The 20282-nt window shown below is 35.7% G+C and overlaps 1 protein-coding gene across 7 annotated transcripts in view; it reads left to right on the top strand.

The window, feature by feature from the left end:
- DMD (dystrophin) overlaps positions 1-20282 on the top strand; it is a 2687035-nt gene that overhangs the window by 1770428 nt on the left and 896325 nt on the right. For all 7 annotated transcript variants that reach the window (XM_070291485.1, XM_070291489.1, XM_070291490.1 and 4 more), the window contains exon 45: positions 11505-11680. In XM_070291485.1, coding sequence (XP_070147586.1) covers positions 11505-11680 — 176 coding nt within the window. The remainder of the gene's footprint in view (positions 1-11504; positions 11681-20282) is intronic.

Below are 20282 nucleotides of genomic sequence, written 5' to 3'. Positions count from 1 at the left end.
GCTAAGTCATGTCCGATTCTTGCCACCCTATGGACTAGAGCCTGGCAGGCTCCTTTGTCCAAGGAATTTCCCAGGCAAGAATACTGAAATGGGTTGCCGTTTCCTTCTCATTTTATTTTATTGTATTCATTTTAAAATCTAGAAATGTAATTTAATCATTATCTTAAGACATATAATATGCTTATTATATGTAGCCAATAAACTTTTACTGCTTAACATGGTGGAAAACCCAAACATTAAGAAAGCAATGTCCTTGCACTAAAAGAAGCTCATAAACTTGCAACGAAAATCAGGATATTTAATTTTATATAGACTATGAAAAACATCCTACAGTTGATAGGCAGTAGGACTTTGCAGGCTAGATGGCTTCTAGTTGAAATTTTATTTATAAACGTGATAATATTTGGAGTGTGTTTTCATTTATGCATTTAACAGATGTGATTTGAGCACTGTTGTGTAGCAGGCACTTTGCTAGGCACTAAGAAAAACAGTGATGATTCTCTCACCCGAAGCTCATAGTCTAATGGACTGGAGTGAAAGAATTGCATAAGTAGAAATGAGGGTATTTGTGATGGAGAAAGGAGAATGGCAAAGGTCTAGGGAATTGCCAAGGAATCACTGTGAGTTGTCCACAGATGAAGAATTGAAGAGTCAGTTGAGAAGCCTAGAAAGTTTCCTCATCCCAGAATGGAATGAGGTTTTGATTATTACCTAAATTATTTGGGCTTCATTAAGCAGATCCTGAGAATTCAGAATATATGTCTGAGCAGGAAACCAACCAACAGAACTGCCCTTCAGGAGAATTAATCTGGAAAGGATAAGTATGATTTTTGGTGTGAGAAGTGGTGAAGCAAAACAGGAGGAAGTCTGACTAACATAGTGAGTGCACTGAACAACCAGCAAAGGAGGGGGAGGTAGCAATGATAACTGGGCAGAAGGTATAATAGAATCAATAGGACTTGAATGGGGGGAAAGAAAGAAAGGAATAAAACAAAGATGAATTGGAAGCCTGGTAAAGTCAACAAGAGAAATCAGTTTCAAAATGATGTTAATGTTGGCTTCCACACTTTTTCTTTGCAGTTTAAGTCAAGTGGAAATGCTAAGGAGTGGTTAACAAGAAAGTTTCCTGAGACATAACAAATTTAGAAAACATTAACATTTGATAATTGAATATTTTTCATTTCACAAGTTAGACTTATAGGGAAGTTGAAACCACTATAGTTGGTTTCCACCTTTTTTTTTTTTTTTTTTGCAACTATCTCTGATCTTTTAGAGATTCACGTGAGCAATTCCAGAAGTTTTCACAGAAGACTTGCTTAAGTCCTTTGCTTATTTTTTTCTTAGATTCTTCTGGTTTGTATACAGTTCAATAAGGTACAAATTGTTGACACTGTACAAATATAATAGAACCCATTCTGTGCCTCATATGTCTGATTTTCAGAGGATGTATGTGCTCAGTCAACAAGAGCTACAGATTTGTTTTTTATCATCTCATCTAATTCCATGAAGGAGAAGAGCATTACCATACAACAGATAATGAGCTGGAAAAATAAGAAAGCTAACCTCAGAAATCAAGGCTTTAAAAAAAAAAGGGGGTAGCTTTGGTTTAATGCCTGTATAACTTGGCAAGAGGGACATATAAGACTTAGTGAGGCCCAACATGTGCTTAGAGGTGGATTGTTAGTGGATGTCTTGGGGGTTCTGTTATCTAAGCTCGACGTTTAAAATCAATTAATTGATGTTAGACTCAGAGATCTGTTTTTAATCCCTCTTTATCTTATTTCTGGGCCTTTCTGTTCTCAATAGCCTGAAAAACTAAACCTTACTTTGATAACTTGTTATTTGTGGAAAGAAATGAGATTCTGGTGAAACACAATTATTTTTTACTGTCTGTCTTCCATACTAGGGTGCTATACGTGTGTCAATATTTTATTTTAACCCTTCTTCAATGGGAAACCATTCAAGAGTACTGTCATATCTTGCCTAGTTTTATGCTCAATTTATAAGTGAATTCTTCTTGAACAGTTATTAAGATAAGGGGTACCGATACCTCAGACTTTGATAATCTTAATCACCACAGCCTCTGTGTTTCTTTTCCTGATCATCTCCCCAAACCTAGATACACAAAGGTACACACCCGTGGTCATAACACAGTCACACAAGTGATGTGATTTTATTTGCCTAGTATCTCAGTAGTCATAATACAGCATTGTGTATAGTTATTTGCTTGTTATTTTCTCCCCCATGAAATTGAATATTGATAGGAAAATATGAACTTTTTATCATTGTAAAGGCATCAGATACAAAATATTGGGTTGGCCAAAAAGTTTATTCCAGTGTTTTTGTAACCCAAAGGAAGTTTTTGGCCAATCCAAAAGTTACCTATTTGTTGGAGTGAATCAATTTGAAGAGAACACTTACCTGCATTGAACAATTACGTACACTAAGCAGTCATTTAGAGATTATGCCACAGTTTAAAGCACATAGAATCCCTTTGAGTACAGAAAAGGAGTTTAAGAAACAAATTTAATTCCTGATCTCTTAGAAAGCAATGTGAATATATTTTAACTTATCTTTGTCCAGTGATTTTTAGCAATGGGTGGGTAAAAGATAGGGTAAGTAGATATAACCAGCTTAATCAGAGTGATACTTTCTGTATTTTATTTTTTTTGAAATGGAGAATTGTGCTGCTTCTTAACTTTCTACCTTATACACATCATGAGATTGATCTATTTTCCAGCAGATGAAAAGAAAATGTTGCAGTGTAGAAAAAGAGCAAGGGCTAGTCATGACATTACTCCTCTCAGTTTCCTGTGTAAGCAATTGTCAAGCAAATATTCAGAGAGTCCCAAAATGTATTTGGGTCATGAATGCTGTCATGAATGACCATTGGGTCATTGAATGTGTTCAATGAAAATGAAAAATCCAACTACATTCAGAGCCAAGTCCACATCACAAAATTTAGACTTAGCTCTGCCAATTATAATCTCAGTTATATTTTCAATCCTAATTTTTCTTCTGGGGCTCAATCCAGTATCTCCAACTGCCCAGTTGACATATTTTCCTTCATTCACATCTCCACTGAATGGCTAGATCCTATCTATTGAGCTCCCAAATCTCATTTGGTTTCATTAACTTTTCTCTGTTTGTACCACTGACTCTCTGATCCATGCAACTATTTTTCTTCACCGTAACTACAGTGATAACACCTACTAGGTAGGCTTCTATTTCTATTTCAGAAAGTTTCCAATCAGTCTATTCTACTGTAGCCAATGAAGAATAACACTTAATAAAATTCCTGGCCAGTAGGAGTTGCTGAATAAATAGTTGTTTAGTCAACGAATGACTCAATGAAAATATTTGATAAGCATGGCAAGTACTAATAAGAACTACAACTTCAGAGCCAGTGCAGTTAGACAATGAGATTAAATGAGAATCAAACGTTTCCAGTCCTGAATCAATTCCATTTACACATCATTTTGCCTTTAAAAAACAATGTTGTTGCTTTTTCTATATTCTTACTGCATTTTTTCTACCCACCAAATGGTGTTTGAATAAATATTTGTGTAGCTCCAAATTGATAAGACCTCTGGAAAGAATAAGGAATATAAAAATGATCTGTGTCTCCTTTCAAATATTCTATCTTAAGAGCCAGTTTTTTGGTTGTGTGTAATGTATTCTATGATAAAATAGCCCATATGTTTTTTTAAACTATCCCAGTAATCACGTGGAAAGAATTTTATGCCTGGAGCCATATGTTCTGTTACCAGGACCACTTAATGAGAGCAAGCATGGTTGGAGACAAGAGCCTCCTTTTGATCAGAGAAAGGTCAATTTGTTTTCTTTACAAATCTAAGTAAACAGAGAGAAAAACAGCTCTTAAATGTTCCCAGGTAGTTCTCCTGAACTTCTAATGAATGATTTAGAAGCCAAGAAGGATTGGATAAATCTGTGAACCTAGAGAGGCCTAGAATTGATCATAACAAAGTAAAACCTATTAACTTTGCAAACTTGTGTGCATTATAGTAACAATTTTCTTTAAAAAGTAAGGGTCACTAATCCAAATGTCTTCAGAGAGCAGTAGAATGCATGTATATTCCACCTAAAGGCATTCAGATTATAAAAGTCCTAATAATAAAACATTTCTGAGGACAGATTTTACTTGCAGCCTTCAGTTTCAGATATCCAAAAGCAGAGACTTAACATACATACAGTTTATTCCTTTGGAATCTGCTTGAAATTGAGAAATACATGTCTGGGGGGGGGGTCCCTCTCCCCGCCCCCCAGGGCATTATGTCTTAGGAAAGAAATAAAAAGAAAAAAAACAGCCTGAGATAATCTCATAAACCATGTAGTACTTAAAGTAATTTATGATGAATTCATTTGGTATCCACATTAATAGCAGTGATAACAATGAATGTATGTATCTGATGTGGATGAGATAAATACCTCCAAAGGAAATTTCATTGTAATTTGATATTAGGTAAATGTCCCATTAAAATAAATCGCTACTGTACATAATTTTCCTTTAATTCATTGGCAGGGTGTTTGCTTTGGAAAAGGCACAGTCTAATTCTAGTTTCAGGAGAAATTCTCATTATTCTTTTATAGCAACCATTATCAGGAGCAGATGGGGAATTGCACCAACAAATACATCTACTATTACCCCACACAGGAAAGAGTACTAGATGAAATCTAATCAGACCCCCTCCTGCCTCCATTTCCTGTAACAAACTAACAAAAACATACTTGTAGTTTTAGTGTTATTATTAGTGGAACACAATAAATCAGGGGTCCCCAACCCCCATGCCATGGAATCCTACCAGTCAGGCCTGTTAGGAACTGCACTGCATAGCAGGAGGGAGTGGCTAGGGAGCCAATGAAGTTTCATCTGTATTTACAGCTTTTCCTCACTGCCTGAACCATCCCCCACCTCACCCCAGTCCCTGGTGCCCCAAAGCTTGGGGACCACTGAGATAAATGTTTTGTTGTTGTTTTTTAGTCACCAAGTCCCATCCGACCCTTTTGCCACCCATGGACTGTAGCCCGCCAGGCTCCTCTGTCTAGAGAATTTCCCAGGCAAGAATACTGGGTGGCCATTTCCTTCTCCCACACAGGAATTGAACCCGTGTCTCCTGCATTGGCAGGTGGGTTCTTTACCACTGAGCCGCCAGGGAAGCCCCAGTAAATGTTTACTGAAATGCAAAACAAATGAGACCAGGGGAAATACCAGGCTAACAAGGTGCATTTTATTTTTGATTAATCATCTACAAAGGCTGCAGCTCTCTGATTTAGTTGGCAAGTCACAAATAAGAGATCTGTAGGTCCTTAACTAAAAGTAGAATCTGATGTACACTTCAAACGTGGAGACATTTGATGGTCCAAAGAAGAAAAAACTCCTTCAGTACAACTTAATCCTCAGCTGTAAAGTCTAAAACAGACATGAATGCTACCAATGAATGACACTAACTGGAAATAGTTTATGACTACCTATGCAGAGGGGAGGCCCTGAGTTCTCTCTGGGCTCTTAAAGGGTGCCAAAGAAGAGGGAACGTTTAAGCTGAGCATTACAGACAGGTTATGAGTTTGATCTGTAAAACTTAGGACAGTCAAGGAAGTAGGAAGCCTTTCAGTTTTTACTGGGAGTTGGAGTTAAGGTTGGAAGTGAGGAGCAGCTACAGAGAATGCTGCAAAGGCAGAGGAGAGAAGAGGCTGTACAGGCACTTGACACTTTGCCTAGTAGGCTAGTATTTGGACTTTATCTTGCAGTAAGTATGTAGGCATCATTCTTGATCTCCTCATTCTGGGCTCCAGACCTTGATTCTTGCCTCCTGCATCTTTTTTACTGAAAAAATTGCCATTTTCCCCTTTTTTTCAATCCTTCTTTTTTATGTACTTCTTTCTCCCTCACTCTTGCCTCACTCTTGGATTTCTCCCATTTTTGCCATCTTTCAATTCTTGTCACTCTCCTCATGAGATGCTCTTACAGGGTCATCAGGTCTTCCATGAGAATAGAATCATCTAGCCTATGACAGGGCTAGATTGATTGTGTCCTGTTGCTAAGCCTGCTATTTTGCTTTAGTCTTTGTCTATTTATGGTTGCTTCGTTACAAAAATTATTTATCATCAAATAATAATGTCAAAAGATACTTTCTGAGCATGTTAAAACCTCTGAAGACAGTTGTGACTACATAGTTAAGAATTAACATGAGAGGCAAACGTGTCCAGTTTATCTCTGAGTAAAGGACCAGAAGTAATTTTTCAGACTCTGACTTGAATTCTAGGGACTGACAAAGAGGAACAGTAGCAATGAGCTTAAGACAGAGTAAAGCAGAAGGTAAAAGAGGATGACATTGCACCATAAATTTCCATCTGGCAGTTTCACAAGTCTCTAAAGTGTCCATAACATTTCATGTTTCCTCTTGACCAGTGAGCAAACTGAGGCAACAATTAATCTGTCTCAAAATAAAACCTTAGCAAGACTACCAGTAAATCACATGGTTAGATTTTTGATATATCCACTTATTCAGCAAAGGTTTGTTTTTCTCTCCTCTTTCCCTCAATCTTTACCTTTTCTCCCAGTCACTTTTTGTCTCTTCTGTTTTCCTATTCTGCCTAGTTTGTGATATTTTGCCAGCTCTTTATCTCCTACATAGCTTATCCAATTTGTCATTGTACAATTCCCTGTAACTGCTTCTTAGCTTCTTCTTTTTCTTCATCTGTCACAGTTTATTTTCTGTTGATTTTGTTTTCATGCAGTTTTGGAAGGTTTTGCACATATGCTTTTTTAAATTTATGCAGTCTTTTCATATAAGATGTACTAGTTTCTTTGTCTCATCTTTTCCCTCTATAAAAATGTAGCTGTTCTTCCTTGCCTGTAATTCTTCTCTTCCCCCAATTTGACTTGGAGGATTGAGATATATGTGTCACTTTCTATAATTTAGGAAATTTTCTCTATTCAAAAAGCATACAAGAACTAAATAATAATGCTGTAACTCTAAAACATGCCCCTCCTGTGCCCCTGCCTGCTCCACGTATTTCTTACCTAGCCTTTCTCTAATAATATATCTGCTTTGTACACCTTTGTCCCCTTATACCCAGAGATTCTGCTGCAGCTGGTTTACTGTGAAATTCTGGGCTTTTATATTTTGAAAAACCTCCCTAGGGGAGTCTGATAAGGAGTCATTATTAAGAATGATGCTTTAATATTGGAGTCAAAACACAATAAGCTTTCTAAGGGATGATGAATAATCCAATCAATTTAATTATGATTTTTTTCTATCCCAAACTCACACTAGATGTTAATTGCTAGAGAAATAGATAAGGATGCCTAGGACAACAGAACATGAATGTGGTATCAGAGCTTAGAAGTTTCTATGGTAGTGAATAGTACTTAAAATATTTAGAAGTTATAGAATGAAAATTAATTTGTTTTGCACTAAGTGAATAAAATTGATTGAGGTTTTCCATTGAATTGTGTAAATCAAGTCACATCTTCAGGCTCAGCAGGTAACTGTGAAACAACATGTACAAGTTTTAACTTCCTGTTTTGGTCCATTATTTTGCCTTCTTAGGCTTTATTATTGAAAATTCTCCTCAGGTCGATCATACACTGTAAATACTTCTCCTAATTACAAAATCTCTTCACACAAATGCAATAGACTATTTAATGAGCTCTCTTTCACAAAATAAAAAAAAAATCTGAAAGCCCTGATTTGGGACTCTACATAAAATGAGATTTAGATCTAACAATTTTAAGTTATTGCTTCATTCTTAGCTACTCAGTTCTATCACCTATCTGGGAAATGGAAATAATAAAACCCATGTTGATTCTACAATTGGATTGTAAAAGTCACTGTAGCCATCAGCCATGAAGTGGAAGAACTGAGATCAAAAATACAAAGCAAGACGCCTGAGATAAAAATTGTGAAGTTTCATTAGTTTATAGCATAATAAACCAGCAACAAGAATTCTTTGATTTGTTAACAAAGGTTCAGAAGGCATTCACTCTATCATCTTATTACTCAATGTGTTGTTCCCACACTAGTGATATCGGCATCCCCTTGAAGCTTGTTAGAAGCTGAAAATTCGGGGCCCTCTTTAGACCTACGGGATTAGAATCAACAGTTTAGCAAGATCTCTAGGAGATGTGCACATTGAAGTTAGAGATGCAGTGCTATAGCACACATCTTACAGGTGTTCCATGCATTATTTAAATTTAATTTATTTACTTTAATTGGAGGCTAATTACTTGACAATATTGTAGTGATTTTTGCCATACATTGACATGAATCAGCCATGGGTGTACGTGTGTTCCCCATCCTGAACCCCCCTCCCACCTCCCTCCCCATGCCATCCCTCAGGGTCATCCCAGTGCACCAGCTCTGAGCACCCTGTCTCATCCATCGAACCTGGACTGGCGATCTATTTCACATATGGTAATATACATGTTTCAATGCTATTCTCTCAATCATCCCACCCTTGCCTTCTCACACAGAGCCCAAAAGTCTATTCTTTACATCTGTGTCTCTTTTGCTGTCTCACATATAGGGTCATCATTACCATCTTCCTAAATTCCATATACATACATTACTATACTGTATTGGTGTTTTTCTTTCTGACTTACTTCACTCCAGTTTCATCCACCTCATTAGAACTGATTCAAATGCATTCTTTTTAATAGCTGGGTAATATTCCATTGTATATATGTACCACAGCTTTCTTATCCATTCGTCTGCTGATGGACATCTAGGTTGCCTCCATGTCCTAGCTATTGTAAACAGTGCTGTGATGAACATTGGGATACACATGTCGCTTTCAATTCTGGTTTCCTCGGTGTGTATGCCCAGCAGTAGGATTGCTGGGTCATATGGCAATTCTGTTTCAAGTTTTTTAAGGAATTTCCACACTGTTCTCCATAGTGGCTGTACTAGTTTGAATTTTTTAATAAATATCTCTAACAGCCATGGGTATTGGACACCATTGGAGGTACAAATTAGAGTCATCATCTTTCTCCTGTAACTGCCTCCCTGAGTCTGGTGTTCTAGGCAAAGATTTCCCCATTTCAGTAGTCATTCATGATTGCTGGATCCAGCTAGTTCCTTAACCTTCTTAATTGTGCCTTAACAGTTCATGTTACTTCTCACCTTTCTGTTCTGCTGCATTGTCTAAGCTCTAGGTTTAGCCCCAATACCTACCTTGCAGATTCCTGTCCTGACTGTTTTACCTGTGTCCCTGCTTTAACAGTAGCCTAAACTTTGCCCCAGAATCGCCTCCGAACACAGCTCTAGCTCCCACACCCCTGTCCTTCAGTCATTTTCTGTTGCTCCCCACTGAATTGCAAAGTCTTTAATAAAAAGCAGAGTCCTCTCTGCCCAAGCCCACTATTAATCTAGGGCTACACCGCTCCCTAAACTTCCACTCTCATACAGTGACACAGAGCCCAAGTGTATACTTGAGATCAGATCACAGAAATTCCACACCATAGGCTAGCCTTCTGCTATCCTCTTGTGGCTCTGACCAAACATGTCCCTAAGGCCTACCCATTCTTTCAATTCCAAATTACCCACCATGGCCTCTCCTTTTCATCCTTCCATTGCGCTTATTTCTCTTCTAATCTGTCATTTATAATTACTTATCTAATCTGTCTGATCACTTTGCTTACTGTCTTACTGAATATAATATAGCAAATTATCCTTCACACTTATGTCTAATCTTCTCAGCTAGACTTTATACTGCCTAAAACCTAAAAAATTGTATGCACGTCTTAGAATCTCTAGGATGTCCAATGATAAGTATTAATACTAATGATACCATGATAATTATGAGCACTCCTCTCTTCCTCCACTTTCTATATCCATAGATTCATGCATTCATTCAACAGATACTTACTGAAATCTCTCATGAACCAGATGTGTCAGGATTAAGACTGTGAATAGGACACTATCTCTGGCTTCAAGGAATTTATGGTATAATCTGAATATAGACACAATTTGTTATGAATGGGGCTACCTGTTACTAAGCAGTGACTGTCACATGCAACACTGATCTGAACAGATGTTCAGAGTGGAATATAAATGATGGACCAAAATCAACTAGTTGCAAGGAAGTATCACATGTTTGTTAGAGCACATCTCATGCTCACTTAAGAGAGTAGGATCAGGAAAGCTTATGAATAGTTCAGTGACTGTACATAGTTTTATAATCATTCTGAGGTACTATGTTCCTACAATAATGGCCTGTTCCCATTTTTATAGATTTAATGAGTCTTTTAGCTGCTAAAGACATACTATCCAAAATTCTAGTATTTAAAATAATAATACATGAAAGCAGTAGAAAACAACAATCTAACAAGTTTAGCCATAATGAGAATCTAAAGGAGATTTGACCCAGTCTTAGAAAACAGGCATTGATTCATTCATTTGGCAGACATGTGATGGAGTTGGTATGTACTTGGTTTGAGGCAGGAGAATATAAGAATATTAAGTTAACTAGAATCATATGTTCAAGAAAGTGTTCTGAACACTGACTGTCTCATCTATACATAAAGATTTGTGAGTCCTTTAGATTGAAATATGGCAGATATCTCAAGTTCTCATATTATTTCATTTTGTAAACATCAGATTTAGTTATGGGTTATTGTAATTGCCTTACAAATTCTATATTACCTTATTTTATTAAAAATGCTAGAGTGCTATTTTATTTCATGGCAAAAGGCATTTTAAATATATATTTTGTTATAATGGTCTTTTTAAATAATAAACAATTTTTCTGACACTCTTAAAATTTCATCCAGGATAAAAAGTAGAAGATGCTTAAGCTTGACACCGTCAATGACTCATAAAAATGTTCCAGTGGCTATAGATTATTTTTAAATTTATCTCTGTACCTTAGGGATTTCTTGATAGGTTGTCCCTGAAAGCAATTAATTCTAATTTTTATGTGGTTTTATAATGCATAATACATGGATGGAAACAGAATCTGAAATAAATTTCCTTCTTATATAGTCATGAATGTTTGTTTAAATATCTCTAGAGGTTTTTAAAAAAATACTCTGGCTAAACTGCGCTTGTTCTTTTTCACCTCTCACATCGACAGTCTCGAAGAAATCTAAATAGTTTCTTCACGTTTAAATTTTACAACACTTCATAGACTATTAAACATGGAACATCCTTGTGGGGACAAGAAATCGAATTTGCTCTTGAGAAGGTTTCCAACTAATTGATTTGTAGGACATTATAACATCCTCCAGCTGACAAGCTTTACAAATATAAAACCTGGAGCTGAACTGAGAGGGCGCTTTTTTCCTGACACATAAAAGGTGTCTTTCTGTCTTGTCTCCTTTGGATATGGGCATGTCAGTTTCATAGAGAAACTTTCACATGGAGCTTTTTTATTTCTTTCTCCCCCAGTAGAACTGCATGGGGTAGCACATTGTTTAATCTTTTCTCAAATAAAAGGACACAGGGCTTCATCTTTGTCTTTGCCTTTTTGGTATCTCACAGGAACTCCAGGATGGCATCGGGCAGCGGCAAACTGTTGTCAGAGTATTGAATGCAACTGGGGAAGAAATAATTCAGCAGTCCTCAAAAATAGATGCCAGTATTCTACAAGAAAAATTGGGAAGCCTGAATCTGCGGTGGCAGGAGGTCTGCAAACAGCTGGCCGAGAGAAAAAAGAGGTAGGGTGACAGATTAAAATAGGAATGCTAAAATTTTAGTGAAGCTGTTTAAGCTGCCCTTAAAAGAAAAATAAAAGATTTTGTGAAAGATTCGAACCAGGGTGAAAGGCACTAACATTAAGGATTCCATCAACACTTAATAGCAATAATGAACTTGCTCTTTCTTTTCCTTGAATAATATAATATGTAACTGTTGCTAGTTAAATAGGCAGTGCTTTTTGACTATTTTAAGCTTTGAAGTTTGTGTTAAAAATCACACATGATTGTTTAAATATGAATGTCTTCAGTATACTCCAACTTTCACAAGCTGCATCTCAGTTAATTTTTTTTTTTTAACGAAGATGAAAAAAGGACATTATAAATGACTATTTTGTAGGAAAAGTTGCTATTTGGCCAGATTGTTTAACAGCTACAAATATGACTTACGATGCTGAAAAGCATGATAGTCATATTTACCTTTTAGTTCCACGACATTTCTTAGCACATTCTTGAAGAAGGGCTTGGGCTGAAAATGTTCAAATCTACAGGGGAAAACAAAACCTTAGAGATGTTATTGTTGAAGTCAATCATCATTTAACTTTCCCTTGAAATGTACTGAAAGCACAAAAAGCCAAGTGTGTGCTGCTGCAGTTGGAAAACATACATATTTTTATAAACAGGGTTTTGTATTATGCTACCAGTTGTTGCTAATGTTTCCTATTTCATAAAGGAGGACTTGCCCTTTATTTACCAAATGAGACTATTGTCATGAACAGTGAAAGCTCAATTCTATTGCCAAGCCTTGCTTCCTACCTATCGTCTACATAATAGGTGGATTTTAATATTCAGAAATCTAGAATAACTCACTGATGATCATCTTTGGTGAGGATGTATTAGAAAGGTTTTGGAATTGCGTCCGTTGTCTTTGCCCACCACTTCTGGCCTGTATAACATCATTTCTGCACTAGACCCAATCTAGTCTAAAATACGATGTTAAGAAATGAGAAAATTAAGGAAAATTGAATAACATGCTCTAAAAATATATCGACTTCATAAAATGGATTAAATTGACTGGAGGATTATTTTTTCATTATTGTATATAAAATGGTGTTTCTCATTTTGAAGTATCTTACTCATATAATATTTGAGTAAATCCTTTTAAAAATATTTTCTGTAACTTCTTATCTGAGTTTTCAAAAAGGAGCAAAAACTTTTTGCTCCTTTTGCATGATTCAGAAAGTGGATACAATTCATGCTGAACATAATGAACATATTAGTTGACCTACACATGCACATGATGCACACACACACACATGCACAGACAAATCTTACTAAAGTTAAATAATAGCATCATCTAAAAACATTTTTATTTTAAATTTTAGTTTAGAAAATACTGGAGTACCTATACATATGAGTGAGTGAGTATTGCTTGCTCAGTTGTGTCAAACTCTTTGCCACCCCATAGATTATAACCCACTAGGCTCTTCTGTCCATGGGATTATCCAGGCAAGAATACTAGAGTGAGTTGCCATTTCCTTTTCCAGGGGATATATACATAGGCATAGACATAAAATAAAGACCCATGCTTTGTAGTTATATTTCTTCCTTGGGAAAGTCATACACTTTTTTTTCCCCCAAATTGAAATCCTTCTATTAAATACACAACTATTCCATTATTTAAACAGCTGATATATTTATACTATCGGCAGATTTAAACCTGTATAACATCATTTCTGCACTAGACCCAATCTAGTCTAAAATACGATGTTAAGAAATGGGAAAATTAAGGAAAATTGAATAACATGCTATAAAAATATATCAACTTCATAAAATGGATTAAATTGACTGGAGGATTATTTTTTCATTATTGTATATAAAATGTTGTTTCTCATTTTGAAGTATCTTACTCATATAATATTTGAGTAAATCCTTTAACAAATATTTTCTGTAACTTCTTATCTGAGTTTTCAAATTTTTATTATTGGTCATTGACTTCTGAATGCAAATTAGAACTTACAAATGTTGATAGGACAATATACCTGTTTCACTAAATAACTTCTAAAATTTAAGGTCCTTCTAAGCTTATAAGAAATTGATGTACACTGACTGTTTTGTGAAATATTACACACATTATAGGTTAATTACAACTGGTAGGGATTTGGCTGTAATTGGTTAGGAAAAAATTCTCCCATTTAAACATTCTGCCCTACATTAAACATTGTATTTTTGTTCCTTAAAAAGTCAAGATCAGCTTCCTTGAGGTTTTATTTTTCCTCTAAACTCAGCTTTTAAAGTTGTCTACTTCATGCTACATTTTAAAAATAGATGTTAGCGTATTTAAATTTCCACTGAGATCAGTTTTGTGGCAAACTCAGGATTTTTGTATCATTTAAATTTTATGAAATATAAAAGAGTAATAAAATGTAAGTGCCATTTCTACAAATACACTTACAGCTATTGCTAAGCACCTAGTACAAATAAAGTAAAAATAAATAAAATAATATTTTATAAGGAGCATGTTAACCTAACAATCATGGGAGGGTTTGTAATCATGAAAATATTATTAATCAGTGGTGTGCTTTCAATGTAACCCAAGCAGAAATTACAAGGAAATAGATTATTGCACAGGTGAAAAATAAGATGACTATTCCAGTTGACAACAGTATTCTTAGTTTGCAGGCGGGATTTAAATACAGCTATTGAAATATCTAATGTTTCCTAGCCCATGTACAGCAATGAAAGAAAGGGTATAATTTAAATGATTAAAGTTTACAAAAACTATGTGAAGCTTTATAGCTACATAACTTTAGACATTTCTCTTTGAAAATGTAAGATATCAGAAATATGAGAAGAAAATTCTCAGAAATTTCAAATAGCAGCAGACATCCATTAAGTTAGTCTGTGTTGGAAGTAAATGAATTATAAAATATAACCAATTAGCTGTTCAATTTAATATAGAAAATTCACTGTTGCCTCGGTTATGTAGTAGAGGAACTGAATAACATCTACATTTTTAAGGCTGATAATGAGTTTAATGATGACTTAGCCATCAAAATGGTCTGTCTAAATGAAGAAGATATAAACAAAAACCTATTGACCATAAAGGGAAGTCATAGGTTAAAACAAAGCAACCCTGTGTATGAAGGCTCTTAAGCCTTGGTTCACTGATAGAAGTCAAGGGGTGCCATGAACTTGAATGGGAGGAAATACCTCTTTGTTTTCACTAACTTCATAACTGAAGTTGAATATCCCTTTGCATTTTGAATATAGACAATAAACCAGAGCAATGCTAGCAGTATCTGAAATCACAGATGTTTCCATATCTCATTAGAATTGTCACATGTATCTCAAAATATGGTTCATGCTTATCACTACTTCAAAACCGTAGTAGGTATTAAATCTACCACAGTATCTTATTAATGTGTTAATAATAAGCCAAACAGGCATTACTGTGTCACAAATGTGTTTCTAATAGTCTTAAAACTGTACTTCAATATAATTGACTTCCTTTGGAGTCCCATGTATTTTATATTATGAATTTAAATACATTATTCCGGAGGTCCCAGATTTCACCAGATTGCCAAAAGAGTTCATAGCACTGAAAAAAAAAAAAAAAGACCCCACTATGTCTAATCAGTTGTTCATTTATCTGCCCAGACCTCATTATCATATAATATAGTTATATAGTTTTACTCCTTTTGATGGTATAGTCGCGATCCTCAAACACTCCTTTATCCTGGAATATTCCAGGAGATATACCAGTCAAGGGAATGTGGGTAGGCAGGTCTTCAAGCAATGGATTGCTGACACCATAAAAAATTGTATTTTACTTAGAATAATGTTAATTGATAAAAAAAAATTGAATGAAAGAGGGAAGCAGTGTAGTGGGAGGCAGAATCCCTAAATTAAGGAATCTCTGAATCATTGCCCATAGCAATAAAAAATGATCTGTCCTTTTTTCTTTTGAAAAATGTGATATTACTTCCTCCATTTCACAGATAGGACAATTATTGTACTAACATATATTGAGGAATAACAATTTTAATTTAAATGTTACTTAATTAAAAAGGGGGCTTGAAATTTTTCTTTTTGAGTATTATTTATAGTGAAAAGTTTTAAGCACGTAGAAGAGTTGAAGTAAGGTAGCATAATGAATGCCCATATACCCTCCTCTCTTCCTCCTACATTTCTAGATTCAGCAATTAACATTTCACCATTAACATTTCACTTTCTCTCTCTTTGTCCCTATCTCCCCCATATCTGCCTTCCTGTAATACAGGAAATAATATGCAGACACAAATTTTTGTTGTCTTTATATTTGCATATACATTATAAACACTCCTATACTTGCGTCTGCCTCCAATGCGGGAGACCCAGGTTCGATCCCTGGGTCGGGAAGATCCCCTGGAGAAAGAAATGGCAATCCACTCCAGTATTCTTGCCTGGAGAATCCCATGGACGGAGAAGCCTAGTAGGTTACATTCCATGGGGTTGCAAAGAGTCGGATACGACTGAGCAACTTCACCTTACCTTATACTTAACCACTGAATATTTCAGCATGCATCTCCTTGGAATAACAACTTGCCACATATAACCATACTTGTTTACCATGCTTGAGAAAATTTAAAATAACACCGAATTATTATTTAGTGTCCTGTCCGTGCATCTTTTTGAATTAGAGTTTTCTCCAGATATATGCCCCAGAGTGGGATTGCAGGATCATACAGCAAATCTATGTTTAGGTTTTTTAAGGACCCTTCATACCTCATTGTGGACTTTCCTGGTTGCTCAGACGGTAAAAGCATCTGTCTACAATGCAGGAGACCCGGGTTCGATCCCTGGGTTGGGAAGATCCCCTGGAGAAGGAAATGGCAATCCACTCCAGTACCATTGCCTGGAAAATCCAATGGACAGAGGAGTCTGGTAAGCTATAGTCCATGGGGTCACAAAGAGTCAGACACGACTGAGTGACTTCACTTTCACCTTTCACTTTCATACCTCATTGTAGTTCTGATTTACATTTCTCTAATAATTAGTGATGTTGTGTATCTTTTCATGTGCCGCTTGGCCATCTGTATGTCTTCTTTGGAGAAATGTCTCTTTAGGTCTGCTGCCTATGTTTTTATCATTGTCGTTGTGGTTATCTTTTTTTTTTTTAATTGAGCTGCATAAACTATTTGTATATTTTGGAGATTGATCAGTCACATTGTTTGCAAATGTATTCGCCCATTCTATGGGTTGTCTTTTTGTGTTATGATTTCCTTTGCTATACAAAAATTTTAAGTTTAATTAGGTCCCATTTGTTTATTTTTGTTTTCATTTTTGTTCTTTTAGGAGGTCAGTCCAAAAAAATATTGCTGGAAATTACATCAAAGAGTTTTCTGCTCATGTTTTTCTCTAGAAGTTTTATAGTATCCAGTCTTATATTTAGGTTTTTAATCCATTTTGAGTTTATTTTTATATATGGTATAAAAGAATATTCTAATTGCTTTATTTTTTTAATATGTAGCTGTCCAGTTTTTCCAGCACTACTTGTTGAAGAGAATGTCTTTGCCTCATTTTATCATAGCTTAATTGACCATATGTGTGTGGATTAATTTCTGGGCTTTCTATCATGTTCCATTAGTCTACATGTCTGTTTTTCTGTCAATACCATACTGTTTTGATAACTGTAAGTTTGTAGTATAGTCTGAAGTCAGGGAGCCTGATTCCTCCAGCTCCTTTTCTTCCCCCCTGAGGATTGCTTTAGTTATTCAAGGTCTCTTGTGTCTCCATACAAATATTAAAAATTGTTGTTCCAGTTCTGTGAAAAATTCCACTGATAATTTAATAGGAATTGCATTGAATCTGTATATTGTTTTGAGTAGAATGGTCATTTTAACAGTATTGATTCTTCCTGTCTAAGAACACACAGTCTATATTGCCATCTAGTTTCATTGTCTTCAGTTTCTTTTGTCAGGGTCTTTTAGTTTTTAGAGTACAAGTCTTTTGCCTCCTTATATAGGTATTCCTTGGGCTCTTCCCTGGTGGCTCAGATGGTAAAGCATCTGCCTACAATGTGGGAGACCTGGGTTCAATCCCTGGGTTGGGAAGATCTCCTGGAGAAGGAAATGGCAACCCACTCCAGTACTCTTGCCTGGAAAATCCTATGGACAGAGGAGCCTGGTAGGCTACCGTCCATGGGGTCACAGAGTCGGACACAACTGAGTGACTTCACTCACTTGTAGGTATTCCTAGATAGTTTATTCTTTCTATATAATGGTAAATGGGATTGTTTCCTTAATTTCCTTTCTGACATTTTATTGTTTATAGACATGCAATAGATTTCTGTATATTAATTTTGTATTCAGCAACTACCAAATTCATTGATGAGCTCTAAAAGTTTTCTGGTACTTCTTTAGGATTTTCTTTGTATAGCAGTGTGTCATCTGCAAACAGAGTTTTGCCACTTATTTTCCATTTTGAATTGAATTTACCTTCTATTCTCTGTATTTCTTATAAACTGGAAGTTGAGTTTAGATGAAACTTAAAAAGATACAAGTCAAATGTTTTTGTCAAGAGTACTTCATATAGGATGCTATGTAATGTGTATCACATCAGTACATGTGTAATATGAAGTATTCCCACTCTATCTGCTGCTAAGTTTGATCCCTTGGTTAAGGTGGCAACCATTAGATATTGAATTAGAAAGTAATATATTTTTATTTGAAATTACTAAATCATTTAATGGCTTTCCTACCCATTGATGGAATCCATGGATTCCCTAATCCAGTTGTTATAATGGGGATACAAAATTATTTTCCTAATTCTGACTTGATCCTGCAAGCTGGTTTCATCTATTAAAAAAAAAAAAACATTTCCTTTTTTTTTCTCTCTTTGTTCACAATATGGATTTATGGATTCTTATTTATTCAATACGCTGTAATGAATTAGTTATCAATCCTGTTGATGCTCACCTTGACCAAATTTAACCAGTGGGAGTTCATTCAAGCTTTCTCCTTAAATGTCCCAGGCTCACCTTGTATTTTCCCTGCCCGGGGTGGTATCAACAATTCTACAAGGGTCTCTGATAGGCTGGAGAATGTTACATAGAAACCAAGACCTGGGCAGTAATGCCTTCTCAAAAGAATTCTGGCGCCTTTATGGCAAGCAGTACTAGGGGAAAAATTGTTTTCATGTTACTTTTGCAAGGATGCAGACATCTCTATCAATCAGAATACATCAAAATCCAAAGAAAGGCTAAGCATATTAAAAATCCCTTACTGTGTTAGATTTCATGTAAAAGCAGTAACTTCTTACTCATTTCAATGTCTTTACTGCTGAATTTTTGAACAAAAGTTTACCTGTATATAATCTATGCTAGTTTGCCAAGCAAATTAATGGCATAAATGAGCTAATGGGAGACATTACTGAATGTACTTAAGGGAAGAAATTGTTTTTTAAAGACCTTAGCTCATTGTTTGCATGCAAATGGATGCTGTTAATTAGAAATGAGCCTTATCTAATTCATTAAAGTAGGCCTAGTAGGACCTCTTCTTGCAAACCTCCATTGGCAATTCATATTACTCCATTCACCCTTTTTTAAAACAACTGTTTTCTCTTAAGTCTTCCTTAATTTTGGCTTCTCCTTAATTCAGATGCCCCTAACAAAATAGTCTTCATATAACACTTCATTTTCTACAAAATGAAAACCAAAATTTTACTAAAATTCACAAGTCTCTTCACAGGGTGTGCCATATTTTAAATGTAGTCAATGTAGGCATGTAAACTCGTGCTAAAATGCTTCTCACACATTCACCCTTGGTCCCCAGGATTTCTCCAGCCCCAACTCTAGTCTGTTTGCTCTATCCTTTAACTTCCTTGTTTCCTATCATCAGTTTTAATTCTGACTCTTCATCCAGCCTAGAGTTAGTGCTCACAAGCTGAATCTAGCTTAGAATGTAAGTGGTGTGTTTACATAGGCACTGTCACAAAATAATTGCCAATGGTTAAAAATTCAGAGTCTTCATATATTAAAAAGAAAAAGAATATCTCTTTTTGAAACTTATATCTGACTACTATGTATTCATTCTCACATTCTCTCAAGGCACAATCAGCTGCAACTAAATGACAGATGTTTCAGACTTTTGCTGCTCATAGTGTAGTCTCTGGACCAGAACACAGACATCACCTGGGAGTTGCTAAGAAATACAGAATCTAATAAATCACAGTCAGCATTTTAACAAGATTCCCAGGTGATTCATGTGTACCTTAAAGTTTCAGAAGCATTAGTTTGGGCAAGGAAGCTTTCTTTTCAGTTTGCCACAACTGTCCCAACTCAGTTGTTTCTATTAACTGCTTTTCCATAGACATTTGACTTAATGATACTTTATGTAGACCCTTAAAACTCAACATTCAAAAAACTAAGATCATGGCATCTGGTGCCATCACTCTATGGCAAATAGAAGGGGGAAAAGTGGAAACAGTGACAGATTTTCTTTTCTTGGGCTCTAAAATCACTGCAGATGGTAACTGCAGCAATGAATTTAAAAGATGCTTGCTCCTTGAAAGAAAAGCTATGACAAACCTAGTCAGCATATTAAAAATCAGAGACATCACTTTGCTGGTGAAGGTCCATATAGTC

This window comes from Ovis canadensis, chromosome X (genome assembly GCF_042477335.2).
Source record: "Ovis canadensis isolate MfBH-ARS-UI-01 breed Bighorn chromosome X, ARS-UI_OviCan_v2, whole genome shotgun sequence".
In the NCBI taxonomy this organism is placed as follows: Eukaryota; Metazoa; Chordata; class Mammalia; order Artiodactyla; family Bovidae; genus Ovis; species Ovis canadensis.
The sequence above is the reverse complement of the archived record's forward strand: the minus strand, read 5'-3'. Positions and strand labels throughout refer to the sequence as shown.